The sequence below is a fragment of the Hemiscyllium ocellatum genome, chromosome 1, assembly GCF_020745735.1.
Source record: "Hemiscyllium ocellatum isolate sHemOce1 chromosome 1, sHemOce1.pat.X.cur, whole genome shotgun sequence".
In the NCBI taxonomy this organism is placed as follows: Eukaryota; Metazoa; Chordata; class Chondrichthyes; order Orectolobiformes; family Hemiscylliidae; genus Hemiscyllium; species Hemiscyllium ocellatum.
In genome coordinates this window covers 82,001,915-82,027,087 of record NC_083401.1, presented here as the reverse complement: position 1 = coordinate 82,027,087, position 25,173 = coordinate 82,001,915, and the positions used below count along the sequence as shown (strand labels likewise).

Here is a 25,173-nt window from a genome sequence, read left to right as displayed (position 1 = left end):
AGAGACAGAGAGAGAGAGAGACAGAGAGAGAGAGAGACAGAGAGAGAGAGACAGAGAGAGAGACAGAGAGAGAGACAGAGAGAGAGACAGAGAGAGAGACTGTTCAATAGGCAGGTATGTCAGTTGCTTTTTCTTCTCTCTGATCTTTCTCTTTTTCTCAAAAACACAAGAACAGGAGTGTGCTTCAAACCTGTTCTGCCATTGAATTATACCATGATCGATCTGTATCTTAATTACATTCAACCGTCTTGGTCCATATCCATTCATCTCTTTACCAACCCAAAATCCATCAATCTTAGCATTGAAATTTTCATTTGACTTAGGCAGCCTCAACAGGTTACTTTCAAAGAACTGTAATTTGGTTGTAGCATATATTCATTCAGACTTTTATATCAGCTCTGCACCAGCAACTCTCTTGTCACATTTCTCTGCCTTTTTTCTGTCACTTCATACAATTTTTCTCTTCAGATCGCTGTCAAATGTTCTTTTGCAATATTGATTGAACAACCACTAAGCACTCAAGTAGGCCCACCTCCTGAGCAGCCAATACATTGGAGACTTTACTTCATGTCATCACTTTTTCCTTTTCCAGTCAGCATATCTTATATCCCCTGCTTCGTTGTGCAAATGGGAAGATTTTCCTTATTTACTCTGTCCAAATGTCATGACTTTGCACACCTATCATATCTCCTCTTAATTTTCTCTTTACTAAAGAGAAGCTCAGTCTCATCCCTGGAACTCTTCTTAAGAAACCTTTCTGATCTCTCAAGTCTTCATGTCCTTCCTAAAAAAGGACATTCTGGTACCCAGAATTGGTCACAATACTTTACCGGAGGACAAACTAGTTTTATTCAGGTTCACTCACAACTTCCTGACTTTAGTGTTCCAAGCCCCAAATAATAAACCCAGAATCTCTTGCACTTTATTAACCACATTCCCAATCTGTCCTGCTACCTTCAATGATTTCCGTACATACTGTCAGGTTCCTCAAATCCCACATCCACTTTATTTTCTATGAGCTCCCATCACTCCATATATCGCTGCATTAAATATCATTTACTATGTCTCCATACATGTAACCAACCTATCTCTTGAAGTCTATTACCACTCTCCTCCCAATTCACAAAAGTTTAGTGTCATACACAAGTTTTAAATTTGTGTCTTATCTCACAAATCTAGGTCATTAATAATTTTTTTTAGAAAAGCTGGAATCCTACTGCTGACCTTCCTCCAGTCCAAATACCACCTTTCAACACTACCTTCAGTTCCTTGTGACCAAACAACTTCAACGTCCAGACTCTCACTGTCCCTTTTATTCGATAACTAAAGTAGAGAAAATGCCCCCATACACAGCACCTATAACAGAAGCAAAATTCAAAAAGTGCTTTACTGAGGTATAATCTGCCAAAAAGAGGTGGTATTAGATAGCAACCAAAAAATCTTAGTAAAAGAGATGGATTAAAAGAGGAGTAAAGGCAGATATATAGTAACAGAATTCCAACGCATGGGTGTTTGGAAGGTAAACAGTCTCTAATGGTGGGGTACGCAAGACAAGGAGTCGGCCACCCATCCTATCAAACCTGCTCTGTTACTTTAGATTATAGCTAATATCTCCTCAATGCCATTTTCCCTCTATATTCCTTAATGTCATTAGTCTCCAGAATCCTATCAACTTGTGTCCTGAACTTGCTCAATGATTGAGCTTCAAAGATCCTTGCTGGGTACAGACTGCCAAAGATTTAGTACTGAGTGAAAAATTCCTCATCTCAATCTTAAGGCAAAGGGATAGGCCATTTTAGATTATGCCTCCTGGTTTTGGAATCACCATGGAATACATCCTAGGTCCTCCTTCTCATGACCTATGAAAAGTTTTGTAAGCTTCAATAAGATCATTTGTCATCCTTCAAAACTTGAGATGATACAAACCTAGTCTGCTCAGAAAACATTCCTGCCTTCCCAGGGATTAATCTGAAGCTTTGCTGCATTCCCTCTATGGCAAATACATCCTTCTTTACATAAGAAAACCAAATACATAATACTCCATGGTTAGGTCTCACCAAGGTACAAGAAATCGTAATATTTGTAGTCAAATCCCTTTAAGATGAATGCCAATGTATCAACTGAATTTCAAATAATTCAGTGCAAAAAAAGAGATAGAGGGTGTGTATGTTTGCACGTGGTTATGTGGCTAGTGATAGTGGTAGAGGTTGGGAGTTTGTTACTGAAACAAGAGTGACTGCAAAAATGAAACAAAGGCTTTATGTTTACACATAAACAGTTCCCCATCTGTATACCTTAGAGAAATAGGATTGGGCAAGGTAAGACCATAAAAAGGTTTCAAAATTGAGGTGGCAAATTTTAAGGTTGAACTATTGGGGACTGTGAGCCAATATCAATCAGGTGTAATGAAATTGAATGAGGTTGAGTTTACAGCAGGTGGAAGGTCGGATTGCCAGGTGGAACAAAAGGCATGGAACAGCATTTCAGCAGAATGCAAGCTGAAGTGGCAGTAGAGAGGAGCAATGTAACAAGGTTGAGACAAAGGGAAACGGAGAGAGGAAGAAAAAGAGACACAGACTGAAAGGTGTATATAGAGAGAGAGAGAGAGAGAGAGAGAGAGAGAGAGAGAGACACAGAGTGTGAGAAAGTAATAGACAGAGAGAGACAGATAGAGAAAGACAGACAGAAAAATAGGAGTGCTTTATAATAGGGGCTGGAGTTTTAACTCTCAGTGTTATACCAATAGTCACGGTTGATTGCTCAATATGTAATAAATAGTAATCCTCAAAGTACAGAAAGGTAGACTGTTTCTGATTGCCTAGGTTTAAGTAGTTGCATCAGTGAACTTGTATGTACTTTAGTAAAAAATTTTTAAGGTTTGGTAATGATTCTGGGAATAGCGAGATTTGATTTCCAGCACAAGCACCAGTGAGGCAAGGGGACATAAATTTAAGGTGAAGGGTGGAAGGTATAGGGGGGATGTCAGGAGTAGGTTCTTTACCAGAGAATGGTGGGGGCATGGGATGCGCTGCCTGTGGGAGTGGCAGAGTCAGAATCATTGGTGACCTTTAAGCGGCAATTGGATAGGTACATGGATAGGTGCTTAAGCTAGGACAAATGTTTGGCACAACATCGTGGGCCGAAGGGCCTGTTCTGTGCTGTATTGTTCTATGAGGCATGACAACACAAAAAAAAGTTCAAAGATCATGTGAATTATCTGGCCAATGAGAAAGAGATCAAAGTAATGGCAAGCGTTAAAGACTTTAACTCAGGAATGAAACGTCAATATTTTCAATGTTTGCAAAGTATCTATAGTGAAGAAGCAATTATTTAAGAATCAGGTAAGTATAACACCAAATTCCACCAAGCAGGTTAACAGAAGGACAGCATGACTGAATTGTGTCATTTGTTGCAGAGAAGGAAATAGAGATACAGTCACAGTCACAGAAGTTATTATCTGTAACTTTATCTTGGGTCTTTTTGAATGGAAACAGAGACAAAATTAGAGATGCCTAACAAAGACTTGTAAGAGTACAACACATTCAATACATAAAAGAGGTAAGAAAGGCAACCAGCAGAAATCTTACAGGTGACATTAAACTTGCATTACAAGTAATTACATCAAGCATATTAATGTCATATTTTAGATTAGACTTCACTGTTTATGCAAACATGAAAACTGAATCACTGTATATAGTGGTTTTTCTGGCAAGGGCACTCAAATGTCTTTAAGAACTGTCAACCATTAAATTAAGACAATTGGGAAAAATACCAAACTGCTTTCTACATAGCTGGTTTTGATCTGAATGCATTGTTGTGAAAGGACGCTGGAAGCAAATTTGGCATACAAGAACAAGAACAAGGCTGTTAACATTTCAACTCCTTCAGTCTGTTCCACTGTTCAACAAGTTACAGATCATTCATGATCAAGCGTCTACAACTTGCCTCAATTCCCTAAACTGTAAAAGCCTTGCCTAGCAAAAACCACTCAAAACTTGCTGCCTGACATCATCTCTGAAAGGCCTAGTTTGAATTTTAAGATTACGTAACATTTCCAGATTCTGACCAGGGAAAATGGATTTTTTCAGTGCACATTTCTAATCATCTTAAATAGTTAACTAGAATCACCTCTTAAAATTCCACATTCAAGGGTCTAAAAGCTTTGTTTAAGCAACCTGCCTTTATAAGTTAACTTCTTACTCATATATTAAACAGGAGTTCAGTGTCTGATATTGGATCCAGTTCCAAACTCTGCAAGGCAAAATTTGCAAGCAACAAACATCAGCTATTTTTCCTGTTTTCCTGCAATTCTGATCCTACCTTGTCAAAGACAGACACCAGAAAATACCATACATGTTCAATTTTATTGTTGATGAAGCAGAATGAAAAGATTAAAAAAGGAAAAGGAAAATCAGGGAGAAATGAGAAAGAGCGAGGTGAAAAATGGAGGAAAAAAGCAAACAAAAGGAAATTGGGTATTTCTAAAGAAGAAAATAAATGCAGGTATATGGGGGAAGAAAGCAAAACACAGACTAATTCAATAGCTCTTTGAAAGGCACCTATTTCTGTACTGATTTGATGGACATTGCATTCAAATCACCTATTTCTGCACTGATTTGTTGGACATTGCATTCAACACATTACAAACTATGCATTTGTTATGTAGGCAAATGAAGATAATAGGTGGGCTGCCAGTAACTACCATGAAGAGAGAGAAAAAAATAAGAGTAAACTAAAAGATTCCACAACATTACGGCAAATTTTGGATTCAGACAGTTCCTTTAAAACAATAATTTTTGAATTAAGTGACCTTTTCACTGATACAGAAGCAGTGATCCTTTAAATACAAAGTGTAAACAGAAGAAAAGACACTATGGTCTTGATCAGGAAATTCAGTGTCTTCAATAGTCAACTTGGGAGATGAATGCATCACATCTCAGTACTCAAGTGTATATTAGTTCTCGATTGTTTGCGTCAGCATAACAAAAGCCCCAGCTTGTGGCAGTGGTAGTGCCCCTACCTCAGGGCCGGAACACCAGAGTTTCAACTTCCATCTGCTCCACAGGATAGAAACACCTCATTTGCAAGTTTGTTAGTTCACAATTTTTTTTTTGGAAAGCAATAGTTTTTGCCTACCTGTAAACCATTTCATTAGTAGCAGTTTCATCAAAAGCATAGTCAAAACGAAAAGTTTGGTTTTCTAAGTACTTTGTTAAATCCACTTTTTGTTTTGGTTCATGAACCATTACAACATCCTTGCTGGGAATTGTGATTACATCAAGATCCCTTATTGCATTTTCTGAAAGAGATTAAGACAAGGAGTTATGCTTTGCTTCATCTCTCATGATGCTACTTTGTTTATCTAAATTTCCTTTCATGAGAAATTGTTTACCAAATCAATACATTCAACCATCTTCTTAAAACAGTTCTGTGGCATGTGAAATTATTTTGTATGCCATATGACAATTAAATTTATTATTAAGTGATCAGATTGTTCTGTTCAAGTATAAAGGTTAACCAGAGATAAACAAGAATCTGATGACCCAGATTTAAGAGTCATAAGTTGAACACACACACACACACACACACACAAATAATATAAAGCATTTATCATCACCTGGAAGGGGGTAATGGTAGAATATCCTATAAAGATGCTTTTGTCTTTAAGAATACTTCCCAACAACTTAAGAAGTCCTCATTTTCCTCAGCCAGCTAGGGTATTGGTTACTTTTTGGGAAATGGCTAATAAGTTAGATTCACGTAGGAGAATTTAATAGTGAGCAACCACTTGCTACCAATAGTCTTGACCTATTCAAATTTTCTTCATACTTTAGCTGTAATTGTCATCATTGGCCAGAAACCGAAACCCTGAATCAAGATAGTCAACCTTCTGAACCACATCTTGACTTAGAGCTCAAGAGCCAATGACGTAGATATACAGATACTGTGAATATAGATAACTTGTATTAGAAACTAAGGTGAATTTACTTTTCTAAAGAAAAACGTAAATTGTACAACCATACAAACATAAAAATCAAAAAGTGAGCAACCTATGCTATAAGGAAGGAAAACCGGGGAACTACAGACCAATGAGCCATATGTCATTGGTGGACGTTGGAGGGGGTTCTGAGGGACAGGAGCTACATGCATTTAGAAAGGCAAGGACTGATTGGGGATAGCCAGCATGGCTTTGTGCATGGGAAACCGTGTCTCACTAAATTGATTGAGTTTATTTTGAAGAGGTGACAAAGAAGATTGATGAAGGCAGGCAGTAGATGTTATCTATATGGATTTTAACAAAGCTTCAACAAGGTTCCACATGATAGACTGATTAGTAAGTTAGATGACATGCGACCAGGAAAGCTAGTCAACTGGATACAAAATTGGCTTGAAGGTAGGAGTCAGAGGGTGGTGGACACAAGGTGCTTTTCAGACTGGAGGCCTGCGTGTCACAAGTATTGGTGCCAGTTCCACTACTTTTCATCATTTATATAAATCAGTTGATTCATATAGGAGGTATGATTAGCAAGTTTGCAAATGACACCAAAATATTGTTGGTGCAGTGGACAGTGAAGAAGGTTAATTCAGAGTACAATGGGATCTTGATCAGATGGGCCAATGGCCTAAGTAGTGGGAGATGGAGTTAATTTAGATACATTTGAGGTGTTGCATTTTGGCAGGACTTATACAATTAATGGTAGAGCCCTGAGGAGTGTTGTCAAACAAAGAGACCGATGGGTGTAGGCTGTATAGTTCCTTGAAAGTGGAGTCGCGGGTATAGAATCAGAATCTCCAGTGTGGAAGTAGGCCACTCAGCCCATCAAGTCCAGACGGACGCTCCAAAGAGCATCCCATCCAGACTCACTCCTCTACCCGATCCCTGTAACCCTGTGTTTCCGATGGCTAACCCACCTAACATGCATGTCCCTGGTCACAATGGGCAATTTAGCATGCCTAATCCACCCAAACTGCACATCTTTAGACTTTGGGAGGAAACCGGAGCACCCAGAGAAAATCCATACAGAGAAAGGGAGAATGTGCACACTCCACAGACAGTTGCCCAAGGCTGGAACTGAACCTGGGTCTCTGGTGCTGTGACGCTGTAGCACAAACCACAGAGTTACCACGCTGCCCAACAGGGTGGTGAAGGCAGCATTTAGCATGCTTACCTTCACTAGTCAGTGTCATGTTACAGCTGTACAGGACATTGGTGAGGCCACTTTTACAATACTACACATGATTATGATCACCCTGCTATAGGAAGGATGTTGCTAAACTTGAGAGGATGCAAAAAAATATTTATAAGGATACTGCTGAGACTGGAGAGTTTGAGCTTATAGGGAGAAGTTGAATAGGCTGGGGCTTTTATCCCTGGAGCACCGAAGGCTAAGAGGTAACCTTATAAAGGTTTGTAAAATCGTGAGGGGCATGGATAGGGTGAATTACCAAGTTTTTTTTTCCTAGGGTGGGGGAGTTCAAAACTGGAAGGCATAGGGTTAAAATGAGGGGGGGAAAAGATTTAAAAAGGGGTGAGGGGTAACTTTTTCATACAGAAGATGGTGCATGCATATACAAGAAGCCAGAAGAAGTGGTAGATGCAGGTATAATTACAACATTTAAAAGACATTTGGATGGGCATATGAATAGGAAAGATTTAGACATACATGGGCCAAACACGGGCAAGTGGGACTAATTTAGTTTGGGAAACTTAGTGGACATGGACTAGTGAACCAAAGGGTCTAATGTGCTGTATGACTATCTGGTCCTAGGGACAGGTTAATTTTTGAGTCCAGTAAGTTTACCAGCACCCCTTCCTGGTGAAAGTGACTGTGTTAACTGTTTCCTTCCTTTTCACCACTTAATTATCAAGTGTGTTTGGGATGTTTTTCAGCTCTCAGTCAATGAAGACAAACAAAAGAAAACCTATTCAAGGCCTCTGCCATCTTCACCAATTCCAGAGGAGTGAAAAATATCTTCCTCAAGTCCCCTCTAAAGGTCCTGCCTTTTGCTGTGAAGCCAATGTGAATCTATGTGGTCTTTCTTCACAGGTGATATAGACCAGCCCAGGCAACATCCTGGTAAATCTCCTCTGCAAACACATCTTTCCTATTGTATGGTGACCAGAATTGCATCGTTCTTATGCTGTGGCCCACTAACATCTCATACAGCTCCATCATGAAATCCCTGCTCTTGTACGCAGTACCTCAATTAATAAAGGCAAGTATGCTTTCTTAATCACTTAACCAGCTGTCCTGATCCCACCAACCAAACATGTGTGGACAGGTTACACTAAGGTTCCTCTGTACATCCTGTGGTCTTATCAGTCTTTGTGTATTCGTTTACATTGTTAGTCCTCCCAAATGCATCACCTCACATGCTTCAGGATTAAAATTCCTTTTATCATTGTTCTGCCCATCTGACTAGTCTGTCTATATCATTGTAGTCTAAGGCTTTCCTCCTCGCTTTTTACCACATATAATTGTGTCATTTGCAACTTAGTTAACATGATTATTTGGATTTTGTTTAACATATCCTATTTTGTTTCTTCCTTTATACGCAGTGTAACTACTGTTTGGGGCTTATAAGCCTCAAGTGACCTTTTAATTCCACATGTTCCATATTTCTGTGCCTTAATTTTAAAATACACTTTCTCATATTGAAATTCTTCTTCAGCCTTGACCATAACAATTACTATAGTCTCCTACAGTTTTACAAACCTGAAAACTCTCCATTCCTCCAACTCTAGAATCTGGTCAAATCCCCACCTCTATCACTGACAGATGTACTTTCAGTTGTGTAGATCAAAAGCGCTGAAATTTTATCACTAAATCTCATCTCCTTTCTGACCTGATTTTAAGCTTCTGCTTAAAACATAACACTATCCACAATCAATCACCTGTCCACATTTTCTTTGATAGGATATCATTTTTGTCTGATTACACTTCAGAAAATGTTTTACTTTTTTCTAGCCCTTTCAATTAAAAGTAGTTGTTACCATTTTCCTGCACAAAAACATTTTGCAATTAAAAAGATCCTACAAGCAGCATAGTAACTTGGCTTAGGTACTATCACCATCCCAGGAAAGACTTGACCAATGAAATACAATGGCTTTTTTATTCACATATATGAAGTCAAAGATCAAAAAAAAACAGAAGTTGACCAGAGGAAACTGACAGAAAGTCAACAGAAACAGTTCAGAAAAGTTCAAGTACTTCAGCAAATGAGAGATAAGCAGATAATTCAGTGCATCATTGGCATATAAGATTTCCTAAAACAAAAACAAGGTTAGGATGATCAAAAAGAAGTCAGAAGAAAGCCATTACATCCACATAATGTTCATCACAAGAGTTTACAAGTGGTTTTGAGGTCATAACTCTCTTGGTATCAACTCAAGAAAGCCTGTAAGAAAACCAAGAATTTTTATCAAAGATGCTCATCACCAGCAAAACCAAGTTGAGTTTTCAATATACAGATGCAACATTGTCAACTTGACATATAAAGATGTGAACCAGAAACAAATCGCTTACCCCCTCAACATTCCTGTGCCATTCAATAAAATCTGATCAGATAAGACCATAAGACATAGGAGTGGAAGTAAGGCTATTCGGCCCATCGAGTCCACTCCGCCATTCAATCATGGCTGACGGGCATTTCAACTCCACTTACCAGCGTTCTCCCCGTAGCCCTTAATTCCTCGAGACAACAAGAATCTATCAATCTCTGCCGGCCTCCACTGCACTCCGTGGCAATGAATTCCACAGGCCCACCACCCTCTAGCTGAAGAAATGTCTCCGCATTTCTGTTCTGAATTTACCCCCTCTAATTCTAAGGCTATGTCCACGGGTCCTAGTCTCCTCACCTAATGGAAACAATTTCCTAGCATCCACCTTTTCCAAGCCATGTATTATCTTGTACGTCTCTATTAAGTCTCCCCTTAATCTTCTAAACTCCAATGAATACAATCCCAGGATCCTCAGCCGTTCCTCATATGTTAGACCTAACATTCCAGGGATCATCCGAGTGAATCTCCGCTGGACACGTTCCAGTGCCAGTATGTCCTTCCTGAGGTGTGGGGACCAAAACTGGACACAGTACTCCAAATGGGACCTAACCAGAGCTTTATAAAGTCTCAGTAGCACATCTCTGCTTTTATATTCCAACCCTCTTGAGACAAGTGACAACATTGCATTCGCTTTCTTAATCACGGGCTCAACCTGCACGTTTACCTTTAGAGAATCCTCGATTAGCACTCCCAGATCCCTTTGTACTTTGGCTTTACTAATTTTCTCACCATTTAGAAAGTAGTCTATGCTTTTATTCTTTTTGCCAAAGTGCAAGACCTCGCACTTCCTCATGTTGAATTCCATCAGCCATTTCCTGGACTACTCTCCCAAACTGTCTAGATCCTTCTGCAGCCTCCCCACTTCCTCAGTACTACCTGCCTGTCCACCTAACTTCGTATTATCTGCAAACTTCGCTAGAATGCCCCTAGTCCCCTCATACAAATCATTAATATATAATGCAAATAGCTGTGGCCCCAACACTGAACCCTGCGGGACACCGCTCGTCACCGGCTGCCATTCCGAAAAAGAACCTTTTATCCCAACTCTCTGCCTTCTGTCGGACAGCCAATCCTCAATCCATCCCAGCAGCTCACCTCGAACACCATGGGCCTTCACCTTGCTCAGCAGCCTCCCGTGTGGCACCTTATCAAAGGCCTTTTGAAAGTCTAGATAGACCACATCCACTGGGTTTCCCTGGTCTAACCTACTTGTCACCTCTTCAAAGAATTGTTCCACAGTCTCACCTAACCCAATAATTAAAAAAAGTTAAAGACTGCAAAAACTTAATTATATATGGTAAGTGCTCCCTTTCACTTTTTTTTGAAAGATATCTATTCTGCGCATTCTGATATATCCCTTAAATGTTTATCACTACATTACAAATGACCAATCCTTTAACCTATTTTTTTTAAATTTGTCAGCTCTCATTAACCAGCTTTGCATTCATGCCTCCATTACCATTTATTTAAGATTGAAGACAAGTCTTGGAACCTCTCTTCCACATCTAAAACTAAACATAAAGTTCCCCCAACCATATTATGGTCATGCTACTGAAGGACACCTTCACTACATTCATCTCATGTACCTGATCTGATTCAGCCACTTCTATTATTGGTTCCAGTGCACACTGTTCCAAGAAATGTTCTATAAACTTTTAATCTAGGTTACATTTGCCCATCTGATTTTTCCAGTCTGTACATAGGAACTCCCAAAGTTCCTTCCTTTATACTGTATTCTACCTGGTGTTAACTGTTAGGAAGCCTGTACACTATGCCTATAAAGTGGTTTCTTGCCTTTATAGTTTTTCATTTCTACCCAAACCACTTGTAAGTCCTAGTATCCTAACCTTAGATCATCCCTCTCCATTGTGCCTGTCCCAACAATGATTAACAGAATCAAATCACAATGTTTTGCCTGGCTTCCTGTACTTTCAAATGTTGTGTAGACATTCCTGGATTCCCGGTCATCAGGAAAATCCTGCCTGCATTTGCCCTATCTAGCCCTGTTAGAATTTTAAAGGGTTCAATGAGAACCCCTCGTTCTTTTCACCTCCACTGAATATAATTCTAATCATTGTCGTTTCTCTTCATGTGTCGGCCCAACCATCCAGACAATCAGCTCAGTATACCTTTATCGCACTCCCTCCATTGCCAGAGCATCCATCCTCAAGTAAGAGATCCATAATATTCCAGATGTATAGCGCCTTGGTGATTTCACAATTACAGCAACACATCCTAGCTCCTGTCTTTGAATCCTCTCATAATGAGGCCAACGCAACATTTGTGTTCTTAAAACGCCTGCTGCACTTACTTGTTTACTTTCAGCAACTGGTAAAAGGACACCCAGGTCTCTTTGCACCTACCCTTTCCTATCTGTTGCCATTCAGGTAAATAACGTGCCTTCCTGTTTTCGGTACCAAAGTGGATAACCTCACATTTATCCACATGATACTTCACCTGGCACACATCTGTCCATTCACTCAACTTGTCCAAGTTACACTGAAAATTTCTGCATCCTCCACTCTCTTAACCTGTGCATATCCTTCATTCACATCCTTATGTCCTGTTCACAACTTATATCTCAATATTTGAGTCATCAGCAAATTTGGCAAACACACCTTCCAGCCCTATATTCACTTATATGATTAGTAAAAAGTTGAAGTCCCAGCAACTGTCCTTCTAGCACAAAAATCATTTCATTTTACCAAACTGAAAGTAACTCATTTATGCCTACATTCTGCTTCTTATCAACTGATCAATCCTCTTCCATGCAAAAATGCTATTCTTATACTATGAGAATTTAATTTTCTATAATAATCTGTGACACTTAATTAAGAAACCTACACTGCTGTCTGACAATAACAGTGAATCTGCATAGTTATTACATTGTTGTTTGAGTTCAAACATCTCTGGACTCAAAGAAAAATTAACAAACAGTACAATTCACAGCTGACCTTGAAATAACCTACATAGGAGAGCTCAGAGCAGGGGAGCAGTTAAGTGCATAGTTTTTTAAGTGTAACCTTGCAGTTTTTTTGTAAATCTAGAATAGAATGGGTTCTTTTTTGATTATATGTTTTATTGAGATCAATCTCTTGATTAAAAATTTAAAAATATAAAACATAGGTACTAAGTTAGCCTGGAGCAGTGTTTTTCACAGCAGTAAGACTCTGCTATTTTCTGGGTCTGTAGATTGTTAAGATGCAAAGAGGGTCTTTAGTACAATGATGTACTCTTATGTGGAAGATCAGGGAGAGTTTCCATGTTACTGACGAGTATATCTGCAACAAGTGTGTTTCATTGTAAATCCTATCAGATTGCACGGATCAGTCGGAGCAGCAGTTAGAGGCATTGAGGAATTTAAAGGAGTTCAGGGGTGTGATGGATGGCAGTTATGGGAAGGGAGAAAAACCGCAGATCCAGTCAGATAGATCGGTTACCTCCAAGAAAGATAGGAAGGCAGGTAGTGCGGGAGTCTCCTGTGGCTATCCCCATCCTAAACAAGTATGCTGTTTTAGAAAATATAAGGAGTAGTGGACTCTCAAGATCGTAGCATGAACAGCCTACTTTCTGGTACTAAGAATGGCTCTAATGTAACAACGGGTACATCAGATTCCAAGAGATCAAATGTGACGGGGGACTCTCCAGTCACAGGCAAAGACAGACATTTCTGCAGTCAACAGCGAGAAATCAGAATGGTGTGTTGCCTCCCTGGTGCCAGGATCAAAGATATCTCGGAGAGTGTGCAGAATATTCTCAAAAGGGGAGACCAGCAGGAGGTTGTACATATTGGAACTAACAACATAGAAAAAGAAAAGGGTGAGAATATAGGAAATTAGGCAGGAATTTAAAAAGGAGGTCCTCAGGGTAGTAATATCTGGGTTATTCCTGATACTATGAGCTAGTGAGGGTAGGAACAGGAGGATAGAGCAAATGATTGCATGGCTGAGGAGCTGTACTTGGGAGAAGGGTTCACATTTTTGGGATCGCTGGAATCCCTTCTAGGGTAGATGTTGACCTGTATAAGAAAGAGAGATTGCACCTGAATTGGAAGAGCACTAATGTACTGACAGAGGGATTTGCTACAGCTGCTCAGGAGGTTTTAAATCAGTCAGGTGGGAGGGGACCCAAGGAGATAGTGCGGAAAGAAATCAGGCTGAGATTGGTACAGTTGGGAAAATGAGTAAGTCAAACAGTCAGGAACAAAAGCAGAGAACAAGGTATAACTGATCAATTAAACTGCAATTATTTCAATGCAAGAAGCCTAACAGGGAAGCAGATGACCTCAGGGCATGGTTAGAAACATGGGACTGGGATATCATAGCAATTACAGAGATATGGCTCAGGGATATACAGGACTGGCAGATTAATGTTCCAGGATACAAATACTATGGGAAGGATGGGGAAAGGTGGGCAGGACAGGAGTGAGAGTGGCATTTTTGATAAGGGATAACAATACTGCTGTACTCAGGGAGGATATTCCTGGGATTACCTCCAGGGAAGTTATTTGGGTGGAACTGAGAAATAAAGGGATGAGCACCTTATTGGGATTGTACTATATGCCCCTAATAGTCAGCAGGAAATTGAGAAACAAATTTGTAAGGAGATCTTAGTTATCTGTAAGAATAATAGGATTGTTACAGTAGGGATTTTTACTTTCCAAACATAGAATGGGACTGCCATACTGTTAATAGTTTAGATAGAGAGGAATTTGTTAAGTGTGTACAAGAAAATTTTCTGATTCAGTACGTTGATGTATCTACTAGAGATGTTGCAGAACTGGACCTACTCTTGGGAAATGAGGCAGGGCAGGTGACTGAGGGGTCAGTGGGATAACACTATGGGATCAGCAACCATAATTCTATTAGTTTAATATGGTAATGGAAAAGGATAGATTGGACCTAAAATTTAAAATTCTAAACTGGAAGGCGGCCATGTTTGATGGTATCAGGCAAAAACCTTCAAAAGTTGATTGGGGGCAGATAATCACAGGTAAAGGGACAGCTAGAAAATGGGAAGCCTTTAAAAAAAAGAGGAAATGAGAGTCCAAAAGACAGTATATTCCTATTAGGGTGAAAGGCAAGGCTGATTGGTGTAGGGAATGTTGAATGACTAGAGAAATTGAGGTTTTGGTCAAGAAAAGGAAGGAAGTACATGTCAGGTATAGATAGCAGAGATCAAGTGAATCCCTTAGAAGACTATAAAGACAGTAGGAACATATTTGAGAAGAAAATCAAGAGGGCAAAAGGGGACATGACATAGCTTTGGCAAATAGGATTAATGAGAATCTGAAGGGATTTTATAAATGCATTGAGGCCAAAAGGGTAACTAGGGAGAGAACAGGGTCCCTCAAAGACCAGCAAGACTGCCTATGTGTGGATATGGGGGGGTTGGTGGAATACTAAATGAGCATTTTGCACCAGCGTTTACTGTGGAGAAGGACATAGAAGGTATAGCATATGGGGAAATAGATGGTGGCATCTTGAAAAATGTCCATAAAAAGGTGGATAAATCCCTTGGTGAATGATCAGCAATACCCTAGAATTCTGTGGGAAGCTAAGGGAAGTTGATTGCTGGGCCCTTTGCTGAGGTATTTGTATTAATACTCACAGATGAGATGCCAGAAGACTGGAGGTTTGCTAACATGTTGCCACAATTAAGAACATTTAAGAAACGTGGTAAGGAAAAGTCAGGAAAATATAGAACAGTGAGCTTAACATCGGTGGTGGGCAAATTGTTGGAGGAAATCGTGAGGGACAGGATTTACATCTATTTGGAACAGCAATTTCTGATTAGGGATAGTCAACATGGTAAAAACAATGACTGCAGATTCTGGAAACCAGATTCTGGATTAGTGGTGCTAGAAAAGCACAGCAGTTCAGGCAGCATCCGAGGAGCAGTAAAATCGACGTTTCGGGCAAAAGCCCTTCATTAGGAATAAAGGCAGAGTGCCTGAAGGGTGGAGAGATAAATGAGAGGAGGGTGGGGGTGGGGAAAAAGTAGCATAGACTACAATAGGTGAGTGGGGTGGGGATGCAGGTGATAGGTCAGGGAGGAATGTGGAATGGATAGGTGGAAAAGAAGATAGGCAGGTAGGACGAGTCATGGGGACAGTGCTGAGCTGGAAGTTTGGAACTGGGATGAGATGGGAGAAGGGGGAAGGAGGAAACTGTTGAAGTTCACATTGATGCCCTGGGGTTGAAGTGTTCCAAGGCAGAAGATGAGGCGTTCTTCCTCCAGGCGTCGGGTGGTGAGGGAGAGGCGAAGGAGGCCCAGGACCTCCATGTCCTCGGCAGATGGGAGGGGAAGTTGAAATGTTGGGCTACAGGGTGGTGTGGGTATCCCAGACATGTTCCCTAAAGTGCTCTGCTAGGAGGTGTCCAGTCTCCCCAATGTAGAGGAGACCGCATCGGGAGCAACGGATACAATAAATGATAGTCAACATGGCTTTGTGCATGGGAAATCATGCCTCACAAATTTGAATGGGTTTTTTGCAGAAGTAACAAATAGGATTGAGGAGGGAAGAATGGTGGACATAATCTATCTGGACTTCAGTAAGGCATTCAGCAAGGTTGGTCATGACAGACTGCTTAGCAAGGTTAGATCTCATGGAATACAGGGAGATCTAGCCATTTGGATACAGAACTGGCTCGAAGATAGAAGAGAGAGAGTGGTGGTGGAGGTTGTTTTTCAGACTGGAGGCCCATGGACAGTGATGTGCCACAAGGATCAGTGCTGGGTCCACAGCTTTTCATCATTTATATAAATGATTTAGACACGAACAAAGGAGGTTCAATTAATAAAAGTTTGCAGATGACACCAAAATTGGAAGTGGAGTGGACAGCAAAGAAGGTAACCTCAGATTACAATGGGATCTTGATCAAATGGGCCAATGGGCTGAGTGGCAGATGGAGTTTAATTTTGATAAGTGTGAGCTGCTGCATTTTGGAAGGAAAATCAGGGCGTGACTTATACACTTAATGGTAAGACTCTAGGGAGTGTTGCTGAACAAAGAGACCTTGGAGTGCATTTTCATAGCTCCTTGAAAGTAGAATCGCAGGCAGATAAGATAGTGAAGATGATGTTGGATATGCTTTCCTTTATTGGTCAGACACAGAATATAGGAATTAGGAGGTCATGTTGTGGCTGCACAGGACATTGGTTAGGCCACTGTTGGCATATTGTGTGCAATTCTGGTCTTGGTCCTATAGGAAGGATGTTGTGAAACTCAAAAGGGTTCAGAAAATATTTAGAAGGATGTTGCCAAGATTGGAGGATTTGAGCTATAGGGAGAGGCTGGGGCTGTTTTCCCTGGAGCATCAGAAACTGAGGGGTGACCTTATCAAGGTTCATAAAATCATGAGGGACATGGATAGGGTAAATAGACTAGGTTTTTTTCCCTGGATTGCAGGAATCCAGAACTAGATGACATTGATTTATGGCGAGAGGGGAAAGATTTAAAAGGGACCTAAGGGGGCAACTTTTTCTCGCAGAGGGTGGTCAGTGCATGGAATAAGCTGCCAGAGGAAGTGGTGGAGGCTGGTATAATATTAACAAGTAAAAGACATCTGGATGGGTATATGAATAGGAAGGGTTTAGAGGGATATGGGCCAAGTGCTGGCAAATGAGACTAGATTAATTTAGGATATCTGGTTGGCATGGGCGATTGGACCGAAGGGTTTGTTTCTGTGCTGTACATCTCAATAACTAGGACTCTAAATGCTTTCTGGATATACAAATATATCTACTGTTTCCTCTTCATCCACACCAAAAGGAGTCCAATAAATTTGTTAAACATTGTTTCCATTTCAGAAAACCACGTTGACGCTGCCCGATTACCTTGAACTTTTCCAAATGTTGTTCAAGCCTGCAACAAATTGAGTTAACTTGCCTGTAGTTTTTTGGCTTTTAGTCTCCCTCCCTTTTTGAATAAAAGAATTATATAGGGCTGACCCCAAATCAAGGGAACACAAACTCTTTAGCTTTGTTCTTTCATTATTTTTTGTAACTTTAATCTCAAGGGCCGATTTTCTCGTAAGCGAGTTGAACAGTCTATGCCTTCATATCATGATCTGATTATCATTCTCCATATTAATACACTTCTCTTACCTTGTCCTCAACCTCTCTCCACATCTTCCCAAATTTGTTCTTCTACTGCTTAATTCAAAGTACTCTATACATCCCTAATACACTGGTTTCAGTACAGTTCAGATTTAGACCATCCATGTCATACAGCCTTGTTATTGTTATTTCCCCTCCCCTGCAAGGAACTGAAACCCACTTATATCAGCCCACTCATTTAGCCATACATTCATTTCTCTAATCATATTTTCCCTGCGCTAATTTGATCATGGCTTAGACTTATGTAAGATACACCTAAATCTTAGGCTAAACTAAATTGATAACTTGTGGACAAACAACATAATAGCAATTTAGAATATGCACAGTTCAATTTGTTGCAATTACTCTTGCCTCTGTAACCTTGTTCACTCTATCACTTAATATATTTTTAAACATTTGCATGTAAAAGGCAATTAATACACTTGGAGTTTATATGCATCCTAAAATGAGGTTCACAGTGTAAATGTTAAGATAGATTGGTCTTTGGATAAACTATAGTAAAAAAAGTTATTCTGACATGTTTACAAGATAAATCAAAGAAGCTTGATAGAATAACACTTCTTTTAAAACCAGGATCTCCTTCCAGAAATATTTTCTTTGAAATGGAATTGAATAATTACTTGAAAATGAAAAATATTAAAAACACCACAGGAGCAAGGTACAAAATGTAACCATTTGATTCATGAAAGCATCTTAAAGTAATAATGCTGACAACTTCTTCTTGGAATCACTGAAATGGCTTGGCTAATTTTGGGAGAGAAGTCAAGCATGGTTGCAGTCTTTACACACAGGATTAGTACTTAATAATTATCCAAGCTCAGTTAATAACTAGAAGACTGATCAAAAATCCCAAATGAGAACCATAATTTTGTACAGGAATGCTTAATAAAGAATTAAATAGCAGACAATGACATAACGCATAGTAAATTTCAAAATAAACAAATTAAAAATATTTAAGAATACCCATATTAGATCCTTTTATAGGTAGCTTCAGAAGCACTTTCACAATGTAGATGAAACTTTCAGCAATTTTATACCCTGAAACATCACGCAACCATTGCATGATTCCAGACTGCTTCATTTCCAAAATTGCAATACACTGAATATTCGGATTATTACACAAGACCTCTCATGAGTTAATATTTTTCTGTTTACTATCTCTCACTTTTCTGCTACCTTGTTAGTTCCTGTCTGCTACCTGATGGAGTTCTGCCTGCCTCCTGGTTCCTTAATGCCTGTTGCCTCCAGTTGCGTCTTAATGCTCTGAGGGGCACAGTTTCTGGAAGAGGGAATGCGAGTACATAATTTTCATATCACTTTCATTCACTTCTATAGAAATACAAAACAATCACTACAATATTTGCTTTTTTAAACGCTCTAAAATAACTTTCTTACTTTCTAAATTTAACAGAATTTGTCGCTGACTGAAATGTGGACTATGTGATTTGTACATTTTAAATTTCATATGTGAAGTTTGGATTTTAAAATATTTGTAGGAATTAAAAACAATTTGTATTTTTTGAGCCAAGTTCACTTGTTTTGTATATAAACAGTTTGAAAGAATTAGTTTCAGGACTAATTGGTTTTTGTGTACTTTAGGGATCTTTATGGCAAAATAAAATAACTGTGTCTCAAGGTTTCAGTTAGAAACCTGGGAGTTATCTTCAATTTCAATTCACTTGCTGCTTGAAGTCCTGGTAATAAAGTGGGACAGCTAGAGGTATTGGTGGATAGGAAGACAACAAAATCATCATCTTTATAGAGTTGAGTTACAGCATAGCTTGACAAACAAAGGGCTATGTATCACTTGGCAGGCTTAGATATGAATAAATGGGAATAATGACCTTTCGTATGAAAGAAAATGTGATAGATGCAATGGATCTATATGATCAAGTCAAGATTTGATGGATCTTTTGTGGACAGGAGGCATTTAGAGTTGGAGGCAGATTGGGCATTTGCTGTAAAATGGTCAAGTTGATGCAACATATTTACAATTACATCAACTTAAGTCATATAAGCAGAGGTCTGTAAAATCAGTTTATAGCAGTTTTGTTTTGAAAAGAGATGCAAATCCCAATGGGTAGTGAAAATTATTGTCTCCCATTGAAGAAAACTATTGATTGCTATACTAGCTACAAAGATTCAAAGAAATGAACAAATGCATTGCAACCCTTTTCTAAAATCATAAGAACAGACCTGGATCACTTTTAGCTCCTACATTCAGGGGTATTTTCCTTTTACAGTACCAAACATCAGGTTTTCATTCCTACTTCTTCGGTAAGAAGGACCTGATAATACTCTTAAGTTTGAAGACATCAACAGTTAACTATGACTGCAACAGTTAGTGAATGAGAAATAAAAGTACAAAGGGTGCGGAGATGTAGAAACTTTCTGGTAATCAAAGCAATGTAGAGGAAGGTATCGGAACTTACAAGGGCAGGTAACCAACTGGGAATACTTGCAGGTGAATGAATATTAAGCTCAATAAATCATTACAGTTCTGTGTTTAAAGTCAGTATAGCATTAAATTACCAGGAGCTGGAGAATACCATCAACAAAAGAGTTGTTACAATAAGAGAAAAATAGAGTAAAGCTGAAGAAAGCAAAATTGTCTTAAGTAAAACTACTTTTAAAGAATGTAGAGATTATGTTAATAAATCAGATACTAATACAGCAGAAAGTAATAAGTTCCAGAAAAACAAACCTTAAAAAAACCACAAGATAGCCTGGATAAAAGTACTGGTGACCATAAACAATTCTACTTGTAAGCAATTCTTTGCTTATGAAATGGATCAGTAAAATTCTTCACTGATTATCAGCTATCAATCTGCAACTAGATCTGTACATACAGCAGCAAGGTTAGAAGTGAAACAGAATGGAAATGCTTAAAAACTCTACGGTAATACTCCACATCGATGTAAATAATGACATAATGAGGAACAGCAATTTACATTTATTGGGATTTTGTCAAAAATCAGATGGAGAATATGGTGAAATATTCTCTAGGGTATTTTGAGCGTTTTTTTGAAAGAGTGTGAGATCACCAATAAAAGAAGTAGCTGGCGGTTAAAAAAAATGGATTTGATGTATAGAGTTTTTCACAACCACCAAACATTTCAATTTTAAAACTTTACAGTCATAATGTAAAACACACAGCAGTCATTAACTAGGAAGTCTGTTTCTTATCTGGGGATTAATATTCTCCAGGATACTTTATTAGCTCCTCTGTTCTTCTTTGAAATACTGCCATAGGATCTTTTACATCTACTAAGGAGACACATAGGGCCTCATTTTACCATCATCCCCAATGGAGTTTCAGCTTTGATATTTTTTGTGTTCAAGTCCTAGACTGAACCCAGAACCTGGTTAATTAAGGGATGAGAATATCACCAACTGAGTTAAAGTTGGTATGTAGAAAACAGAGAGACATAGTAATATATGATCAGCCCCCATAATCCTCTGAGCATAAAAAGTCATAGTTCTAAGCATCAGGGGTACCAGAGGGATAAACACATGTTGAAGCTACGGGAGTAGAAAATTGCATGAACTTTTTTTTAGCATTACAATGCCAAAGAAATTCGAAGTCAACAATTCTTTAGACAACTACTAAAAGCCACCCACCAAATCAGAATGTGACAGCACAACATTTTTCCATAAATGACAGAAATGATATGCAAGTAGGCCATGGATTAGTCATGATCACATTGAGTGATGGAACAGGCTCAAGGGATGAATGGCCTACTCCTGTTCCTATTTTAAGTTGTTATCTAAGAAACAGAGAAATAGGAAATGAGGTGCTGTTTAGATGTCATGGGGAATGGGAGAGTGTGGGAGTATAGCACTGAGATAGAGGATCAGCTGTGATCACACCGAGCGATGGAGTGCACTTGATGAGCCAAATGGCTTACTCCTGTTCTTGCTCCTTCTTTCACGTTTACAAAATCTTTGCTTTACATTACTTCCTTTTGAAGTTCATCTCCTTGACACCTATTAGGTGTAACACTCCAGACTCTCACCGATGTCTGCGGATAATCTGCATCAGCCTTTCAGACAGACACCAAAATATGTTGTGCAGAATTTACATTCTCAACCATTCGTGCCTGTATGTGCTCTTCTTAAAAAAAAATCGTAATTAAAAATTCAATATATTTGTAGATGATCTGGACTTATGATCTGTCTTCCATGATAACGTTCAATCTAGTTGACTACATCCACTGCTCACAAGGCTGTCTCCCAAACTCAAACTGGGTAAGCACTTTACAAAAATATCTTTGAAGTCTACAAGCATAACCCCAATGTCTAATCATTTACAATTTCAATACACCATCATGCTTTCACATTTATTTTTCTGTCCTAAGTCTACTACAGTGTTCCAGGAAAACCCAAAGCAAGGTAAAGGAACGACACCTTATTTCTCAGTTTGGCACTCTTGTACTCAACACTGACTTCTTAATTTGAAATCATCAAGTTTGTCCTCCAGTTTCTTTCCGCTTCCCACACCCCACTGCTCCCTCTCTCCATTGTGTTGTTTTTCATGATTTTACTTTCAGTCAGAATTCATCTTTATTGTGTCATTAGTCTCTAATCTCAATAATGCCTTACCTTTTCTACAATCATAACCATTCCCTTTGCCATTTGACACCTTGATCTCCAATTAATCTTCATTCCTTAAATTCCTTAATCTTTCCTGATCTGATCTGTTATTCCACTTGCCCCATTCCCTTCAACAGCATGTAGTTTGGGACTTTTCCTCATCTCTTCAGTTTTGAAGACTCAATGGACTCAACTTTTACACTGGTTCTGCCTTCACAGGTAATCCCAGACCTACTGAATCTTTCCAGCACTTTGTTTTCAGAAACTAAAAAAAAAGTGGGCAAGGTTATTTAACAAAATTTCAAAATTAATGCCAACAGAACATATTTGGAAGAATAACATGAATTACATTTCCAAATACATATTTCACAAAGTATACACGATTATTCACAAGTCAAGAAACATATTAAAAAGAATGGGAGGAAATACAGTTTGAACAAATCATGAAGGAAGAAATAAGAGGTTCACTTAATAGAAGAAAGCTCAAAGTGAAGTATTCTTTCAGTATCACAACATGAAACTTTGGTCAAGTGCAAATTAGTAAATAATCTGATCAACTACACTATGAATACTGGGAACGTTGTTGTTGACAAAATACTTCAAATGATTTGGACTTCTAAATGTGCAGGTGACATGAAGTTGAAGTTAGGCAAGTCAGTACTGTATACAAATTCTACGAGACATCAATAAATTTGCAGAATGGGCAGGTTATCATCAAATAAAGTGCAACACAGACAAATAGGACATCGAACCAAAATGCTGGAGAAACTCAGCAGGTCTGGCTTTACCCAAGGAGAAAGTAACAGAATTAACAGAGTTCAACCACTCTTCAAGTTTCAGACTTGAAATGTTAGCTTTGATTTTCTTTTCATAGATGCTGTCAGACCCGTGTCCAGCACTTTCTGTAGTTTATATACAGCAGAGATACAGAATATACTCTATTCTATAAATGCATTTAAAGGAGCGGTCATACAAACAAATGAAGGAGAAAGGAATATATAATTTTGATAGAAGGAAGTTTGAGAAGAGCTTAAATACAGGCATAGGCTGGCCCAAGAATTTATAGGTCATAATCAGATCAGACATGATCAATGACAGATTAGACTCAAAACATCGAACTGCCTTCTCCAGCTTCCAATTCACATATTCCATATATTTTATGTAACTGCTTCCTCTGAATTTTAGTGAGGGGAAACACAAGATGCACTAACAAAATAAAATTATCCCATATGTAATTCTGGATTCCTCTATAAAAAGCAAGAAATGGTCAATTTTCATCAAATTTACCTTGACAATCTATTTCCTCCTATTGAATCCTTTTTAATATGAACACTATTAATACAAACAAAATTACCATTTATATTCGATTAATAGTCGATCTCATGTAAAAGTCAACCCCTATTTTTGGCCAACTAATCTGGAACTTTCCATATATCTTGTGTAAAAGTAACCGTAGTTCTTCAAAGACAACAAATCAACATTTAAGTCAGTGTGCCGGCCTTCACGTCCCGCTCCAGGTTTCCAGTCTGCCAGCTGTTCTGCTCTGCGCCCAGTCTTCCAGACGGCTGGCTGTTGTATACCGCTCCCGGTTTTCGGAATTACCATAATTCATTGTTTATTTTTCTTTATTCCTTTAGTGATCAATTAGGCTTCCGCTAATGATATGGTATGAATTTTGATGCACATGAATTTCAACCCTTCAAAAGTAGAATCCATGTCATAGTCGACCTCATACATTTAACCTTAAAATGTAGCCAAAAAATTACTCAAGTATATACAGTAAATAACAAAAGGAAACAGAAGATTTTAAATTGAATGATAAAGGGAAGAAAGGCAACTGAAATGAATGCAATTACCACCAGTGACTGAACCTTCCTATGGTATAGAAATCTGAAAAAGTGCTAATAAAAGTAATATCATGATCTTATAGTGTAGTAAAACGCATTAACTTTCAGAAATTACCAAAGGTGTCAAGCAGAAATCATGCTACAAAAATTCAGTCAACCGTAGTACAAGACAATGTGTATTAATGTGAATAGAGAATTAGTTAATAACTGGCTACTGAAGGACAGCAGAACAATGGGTTAAATTAGATTCTTCTTGTAAAGAGCCAGAAGAGATATGACAGATGGAGTTGCCTTCTACTATGTAGTTAACCTTTCTGGTTTTGTATATTTTCAGATATATAATCAAAGAGCTAAAGCACAGGTCCAAGAATCTGATAATCTGTACAAGGCACCATTCAGACCACAAATGAAAAACTATGCACAAAGTTTTGTTGCCATACTACACAACAAATATCCAGGCACTGCAGAAAGGGGGCAAACAAGTTGATGAGAAGCAAAAGGCATTTGAGCTCAGGCGGAAGTTTCTAGTGTTTGGGAATGTGTACTCCTAAAAGAAGGCTTCGTGTAAATAATTTTTAAGATTGCAGGCATACTTACAGAGTGAAACCCACCACCATTTCCACAAAATTCCAAACTATGCAGCATGCTCAAGAGGTAATGTGTTGATATGTTCACATAAAAGACTACACAGAAGTTCAATGTTGGAGATCATAAAGATCTGACTAAGTTATATCTGCATTGAAGATTCAGATATTTTTCAAAAGGAGAGAGGACCATATCCTTGATGGTAAACTCTAATAAGCAATCAGATTGCAAGTTTGAATTTGTGTGTAGCCTTATTAGTCTATCTGAAACCATCAAACATATTACCAAGTCCCTGAAAGAATTTGAGTAGTTATCAATTACATTTTGAAGAACATTATTATGTTGAACTTTAGGACAGGAGATGTGTCTTTGTTATTTTTGACAAAGTGTTGCAAAAGGAAAAAGGTTTTATGTAACTACTAATTGAATAACTACTATTCTGTTAGATGTGCTCCGTTGAATAAA

The 25,173-nt window shown here is 38.7% G+C and overlaps 1 protein-coding gene across 3 annotated transcripts in view; it reads right to left on the bottom strand.

The window, feature by feature from the left end:
• Nucleotides 1–25,173, bottom strand: part of kif2a (kinesin family member 2a) — a 146,868-nt gene that overhangs the window by 53,153 nt on the left and 68,542 nt on the right. For all 3 annotated transcript variants that reach the window (XM_060830311.1, XM_060830301.1, XM_060830292.1), the window contains exon 9: nt 5,137–5,299. In XM_060830311.1, the coding sequence (XP_060686294.1) occupies nt 5,137–5,299 (163 nt within the window). The remainder of the gene's footprint in view (nt 1–5,136; nt 5,300–25,173) is intronic.